The sequence below is a fragment of the Condylura cristata genome, unplaced genomic scaffold, assembly GCF_000260355.1.
Source record: "Condylura cristata isolate star-nosed mole 26May11 unplaced genomic scaffold, ConCri1.0 scaffold00031, whole genome shotgun sequence".
NCBI classification, from domain to species: Eukaryota; Metazoa; Chordata; class Mammalia; order Eulipotyphla; family Talpidae; genus Condylura; species Condylura cristata.
The window spans coordinates 16718882-16725034 of record NW_004567132.1 but is presented as its reverse complement, the minus strand read 5'-3'; the positions used below and the strand labels follow the sequence as shown (position 1 = coordinate 16725034).

The window sequence follows — 6153 nt, the reverse complement described above, 5'->3', positions numbered from 1 at the left end:
GGTTAAAATGACAAATATTATGTTCTGCATAATTTTAACCAAACTTTTAAAAACTGAGATCCGGGCCCTCCCTAGTGGTGCAACAGGTTCAAGCACAACACTATGAAGCTATCACAGCCACTACTGCATGAGTTCCGTCCCTGGCCAGGGAGGTGACCCACATGGCCCAGCAGACCTCTCCTAACCTGCCTGCTGCTCCCCACTCTGTCTCTTGTGAATCTTCTTACCCTCGCTCCTCTGGCCTGTACCCCAGTTCTGTAAGCAAAATAAATCTTTAAAAATCTTAAGTGACTACACATTCTGTGGCACAGCAGTTTGAGTGGGTGTATAGCATGTTTCTGAGGAACACTTAGTGGCTAGCTCCAGTGGACCCCAATGGAGGGTCTGGGGGGTGGGACATGCCTGGTCTGGAGACGGACTTGATCTGGGCACAGCTGCTCCGAAGGCAGCGGGCAGAGGTACAGACTGGCAACAACGAAGAGCACTTGTTCTATAGAAAGGGGACCAGGCCTCTCTCCATCAACCACTGCTGGGAGGGAATTCCGGCCGAGGGCACTCACCTCCTCCAACTTTGCAAGAAAATAAAAGTTCAGGTGTTTGCATGAAATGTCCTCTTTAAAAGAGTTGTGTGCACCAAATTCAATCACTGTGATTGTGGCAAAAGATGCACAGAACATAACACCATGTCAACCAGTTTTAAGCATGCAGTGGCCTAAGTACATTCACACTGTTGTGGACCCATCTTCCCAAACCAAAACTCCTTTTGTGACAGTCTCATTTCACTTAGGTGCATGTATTCTTTTGAATTAGTGTCCAAAACAATTTTAAAAGCAATGATGTAATTAGTAACACAGCGGCTCAAAGCAGGAATTCATGGTCCAGAAAGGTGTTTTCTTTAGCTTGCAAAGGGTCCTTTAGTCTTCCTATGTTCACTGCAGCACTATTTACAACAGCCAACTTAGGAAACAACTTAAGTGTCCAAGGATAGATGAGAGGTTAGATACGGAGTAGAGTAGACACAAGGAATACTACTCAGCTATATATATATATAAAAAAAAAAAAAGATGAACTCTTGACATTCACTAACAGGAGGGTTCTGCTTAGTGAAATGAGTCAGGACAAAGACACTCTTCCCATGGTTGTGCTTATTATGTGGAATACAAAACAACAACAACAAAGGGCCAATCAAAAACAAACCAATAACAAACTCTAGAAATCTAACTATAAAACGGGGGCTATCAGAGGGCGTGGAGGAAACTGGGTGTGGTGTGTGGAGGGAGCCGTGGACTATGGTGGAGCCCAAGGCACCTTGGCGGTGGTGTGGGGGGTGATGGATATCTGAACAGGTGTCATCCCATACCTCTGCATCCCAATGTTACCTCAGCAAAAAAGAAAATATTTGGCAGGGTTGGGTGGGAATGGGGGAGTCACTGACACATAAACATGCCATCATGATGCCAGATCAGAACTCAGCGCTGGCCCGGCTTCCTGCAGACAGAGTCAGACATGTCCTGGGCACTGGCACACCTGGAGACACTGGGAGGGGTGGGCCTGTGGCTGCTTTCTGAGGTACCAGCCTCCGCTCAGCGCCGGGCAGCTCACCAGCCACCTGCCCTCGGGGGATGTGTGTCCAGTGCACTCCGGGTGATGCCCGACCTGTCAGGGCTGCCACTGACGCCATGTGCTCTTGGGTCATCTTGGTTTGTTTTCTCAAGGGGTAAAAGCACAGATGTCAACAGGCACAAGCAGACAGACAAGAATTCTTGTTGGGAAAAGAAAACCCAGGCTCTACACACTGCGCCAGGTGGCGTGGGATGCACCGAGCAAGGGTGGTCCACGCCACAGGCCCCGGACCACTGCCCGGCTCACCATGCCACGCTGCCACCAAGGAGAATCTGTCCTTTCGGGCGTCTGGGGGGCAGGGTTACCTCTTTGGGGCGAGGGGTGGGGTAACAAGGCAAGAAAAGGAAATACCTGCCCCCTCTCCAACTTCCAAGGCAGTACAATTCAGACGAACCCCAACAAAGTATTTAGAGCTGGTGTAACAAAAACGAACAGACAAAACCACCAGAAGCTGGTCACATGAAGGAGACGGTTCTTCTTATAAAAACAAATTCGTTCCTCCCTCCTATTACCTTCCCTCACCAGTCACAGGAATTTCCCCACCTCTGGGAACAATGTCCCTGGGCATTTCTTCTAGCTGGTCTTGTACAAAGTCACATCATCCCGGGTGTGGTGACACCCAGTGTCATCATCGTTGACTAAACCTCAGCCTCCCTGCAGTGTCCCAGGCATCTGTCCACAGGCCCCGAGGCCCTTGATGGAGACTGAAGCCCATCCCATGCCCCCCGCTGCCTTTGCTTTGCCCCGGGGTGCACCGTGCACTTGGCCATGGTGTCCCCGCCTTCAGTCCCCAGCTCAGCCACCTGCAGGCAAAGTCTCCCCACAATCAGCAGGCAAGTGCAGGTGCGTTTGGGAGTTAAGCTTCACTATGGTATCCAGGAGCTGGAAACGCATGGCCCTGCCATACCACCAGCTGCTTTCTCTGCTTAAGATGTAGAATGCCAAGTTTTTCTGAAGCTGAACAAGTCCCTGACGCCACCTGTGCACCAAGGAGCTTTAGTTTCCCACCTGAGTCTTGGGAGTCTGTCAACGGTACCCAAACAATCAAGAGCGAGAGGCAGATGTCATGCCCCCCGGCCCCCTGGGGGTGGTCGGGGTGCTAACACCCCACTGATCAGCCCTGACAGTCACAGGCAACCTCCCGCGCAGGGACCATCTTCCACGAGGGCGGGACACACTGCTGCTTCCTAAGTGGCTCCAGGCCCCTTTGTAACGCTGCGATATTGACTGAAAATTGGTACAGAGAAGTGGAATTCAGGGTCAGACAATTCTACATCACTAGCTGCAGAGGGGCGAAGGCATGGAGCATGTTCCAGATAAACACGACTCTGTGCATTCGCGGCCACCTCACCCCGCCCCCGCCAGTGACCCCACACATGCTCGCCCAGCTTCCTCTGCCCTCTCCTCAGCAGCAGCACGTCTACGCTTGCCCGGGCCCCCTCACATTGGGGTCCAGCACGTCCACCTCCTCTGGGAACCTGGGGGCCCTGAACGCCCCTCCTGCCACGGTGCCCCTTGTCCCTGAACTCTGTAGCCCCATTGCTGCTTCTCAGAGTTGAACTTTGATTATATTCAAATCTCCACGATTTATTTCACGTGTCTCTACGTCACAAGCCATGGCAGAGCCTTCCGCTCCCCCAACGAGCGCCCCGCACAGCCCCTGCACCCCCATGCCCGCTCCTGATCACCTGCTCTGCGCTGACCCTACAGACCTCTGGAGACTGGAAGGGTGAAACTGGGGTCCTGAGAACTGGACACCGAGTGACTAAGAATCCCCTGCCAAGTGGTGCAGAAGCGAAGCAGAGCACGGAGGGTCCCGACCCGCCCAACGCCCGGCCTCCTTCACAGACAGCGACATGGGCAGCTCGGGGCACCCGGGGGTGTGCAGGGAGCCCAGCACTCGACAGGTGGCACCTCCAGCCTCTCCCTCTTCCCCAGCCCTGAGCAGGGGGCAGCACGCGCCGAATGCAAGGAGCAGAGCAGTTCCCAGGCCGACCCGGGACACTACACAGAATGAGGACAGACGCTGGGGGAAAATGACCCCAAGGAAGCAAGCAGCGGGCACCAACTCCAAGGCTGCAGGGTGGCCAAGGGTCTGTTCCCCCTGCTCGCCCCGCCCCATCTGCCTCAGCGAGGACGGCCCCGGCACTCACCCACTTTGCGATGGGACAGCCGCGGGAGCTCTTTCCCTCCTTCCCCGTGTAGATGACCTTCTCAATCCGGATGGCTTTCCCCTTCTCCCCATACCTGAAGAGGGAGACAGAAGCCATGTTAGCACAGAAGAACCCCCAGAAGAGCAAATCCAGGAAGAAGGCTAGCCTCAGGGCACTCAGTTTGGTTTAAAGTCCTGGTGGCCATAACAGAGGAGACAGAAAAAGGTTGAATCAATGTTTATCCTGTGTTTAACGCCTCTGGGTGTCCCGTACCTGATCTCAGGCCCTCAGCCCCATCTGCCAAGCGCCTCTGTCCCAGGGCAGAGGGCCAGTCCAGCAGAAACATCCCTGACTATTCCTCCTGGACACCTAGAAGGGGCTTGGCCCAGAGGCGAGCTGCAGGCATTTGCATCTAACCCTGCAGTCTCCAGGAGAACCAGCTATTTATAAGTCAACCAAACAAAAGAAAATAAATGGGGGAAACCCTTGTTGTGCTCACTCAACAATCCCCTGCTGACATTCAAACATGAAGACAAAGGCTGACTCCGGGATTCCTCCAGCACGGGACACGCCTGGCGCCCGCACACGTGTCCCTGCCCGCAGGGCTAAGCACGCCCGCAGAGGTGGTGAGGCGAAGGCCCCGAGCCACAACGGCCTGCCCAGCGCCACAGGACTAGCAGGTACAAAGACGTTAGCACACGCCAGGCAGACCGGGCCGCCTTCTTGCGAGAGATGGTAACCCAGTAGCTGAAATTTAAGCTTCAGCCTCCTCGTCTATAAAATGAAGGTAAGATGGTCCCTACCACCCAAGCTTGGGAAAAATAAAATCCACCGGGGCTGCGTTATTTAAAATGCTCTGAAGTTTCTGGCATGGGGGAAGTACCCAAAGTATTAGTGAATCTGAGTATGTCAACAGCCAGCTTACTGAGCTGTCTTCGTTTTAACAGGGCTTGTCTTGGGTACATCGCATCACCTGTGGATAATGGCCACCTGCCCCCACCCTTGCCACCTGTATTTCCGCCTGTCACCTCTGTGCTGGCCCCGCCTGGCCAGCAGTCACCCTTGCTGACCCCACCTCACCGGGGATGCTTCTGACAGAGCCTCACTGAGCATGAAGCTGACTCTGGGGCAGAAAATGGAACTGCTTACTTTGAAAGGTTCTACAAAATGTCTCCTGTTCTAAGGATTCTTAATCAAGAATTATTTTATCATCTACATTTTCGAGTTTTCAAGGAGAGAGATGGTTGAATAGTTTTTCTCCTTTGGTCAATTAACAGATATGCTATGTTTAACTACTACCTAAATCAAACTATTCTTGTTATTTCTGTGAGGAATCTAATTTGATCACGGCACATTATTTTCACATACTGCTTAAGAGGGGATAGTATCTTAGTTGTCACAGTTACACATGTTCTTTATTTTATCTACTTCACTCCTAGAAATCTCTACCTTAGAAATAAAACAGACCAAGATTTAGGAACAAGCTATCTACTATTAAGTCAACAACAGAAAAAATTAGAAACAACTTAAATATCCATTATAGGACTGGCAAAAAAAAAAGACAACTTCCAATACAATGTCAAAACCATGCAGTCATCAAAAAAGATTTGACAGAATTATATATACCGACATGGAAGAAATTTAGTCAGGAGGAAAATGCAGCTGCAAATAGTTGGTGTATTCTGGTTGATCCCATTTGTCCACTTTCTCTCTCCCTAGACATATATCTTTGTAATGGGTAGGAAAAAACTGAAAGGCAAGCATCAGTTTTTTAAAAAATGTTTTCCAGGGAAGGATAATCACTAGTTTCATTCACTCTAGACACTTTTTACAAAGGCCTTTTGTAGAATTTTTTTTAATTGGAAAAAGAACAAATATTTTTAAAATGCTAACTTAGGTTTCTTCAGTGTTTTTTCTACTCCACCAAGACCTCAGCAAAGGGGTGAAAAGCATTTCTGATAAAGCCCACAATAAACCTGCAGCTCTGAGGGCTCCTTTTAGAAGATGACGAAGGCAGGACTCAGGAGTTTCTATGGCATGTTCTGGCTCTAGAGGCAAAGACTGGAGTGTGCACGTTTGTGTAATCCCTGGGAACTTTCAATTCAAGATCTATCAGGAAGCGGCCTGCTAGCGCACACTGTGTGAGTCCGGGCCACTGCAGGCCCAGCCCACGGCGCCCACACTGCTCTCGCCCAGACGGACAGGATATCATGTTCCCCACAGCGGGGTGAGCTGAGGACACCAGCCTGGCTTTCTGACCAGGAACTTCCCACCACCCCACTGCTGTGAGAAATGCTTCCGGCAGTAAACTTCATATCCTAAAGCAAATAAAACGGCCAAGCACGGTCTGATCAGCTGGGCTTTTTTTTTTTTTTTT

The 6153-nt window shown here is 51.0% G+C and overlaps 1 protein-coding gene across 1 annotated transcript in view; it reads right to left on the bottom strand.

The window, feature by feature from the left end:
* Positions 1–6153, bottom strand: part of TET3 (tet methylcytosine dioxygenase 3) — a 75728-nt gene that overhangs the window by 11586 nt on the left and 57989 nt on the right. Inside the window, exon 5 of the mRNA XM_012731562.1 lies at positions 3777–3870. Within this exon, the coding sequence (XP_012587016.1) occupies positions 3777–3870 (94 nt within the window). The remainder of the gene's footprint in view (positions 1–3776; positions 3871–6153) is intronic.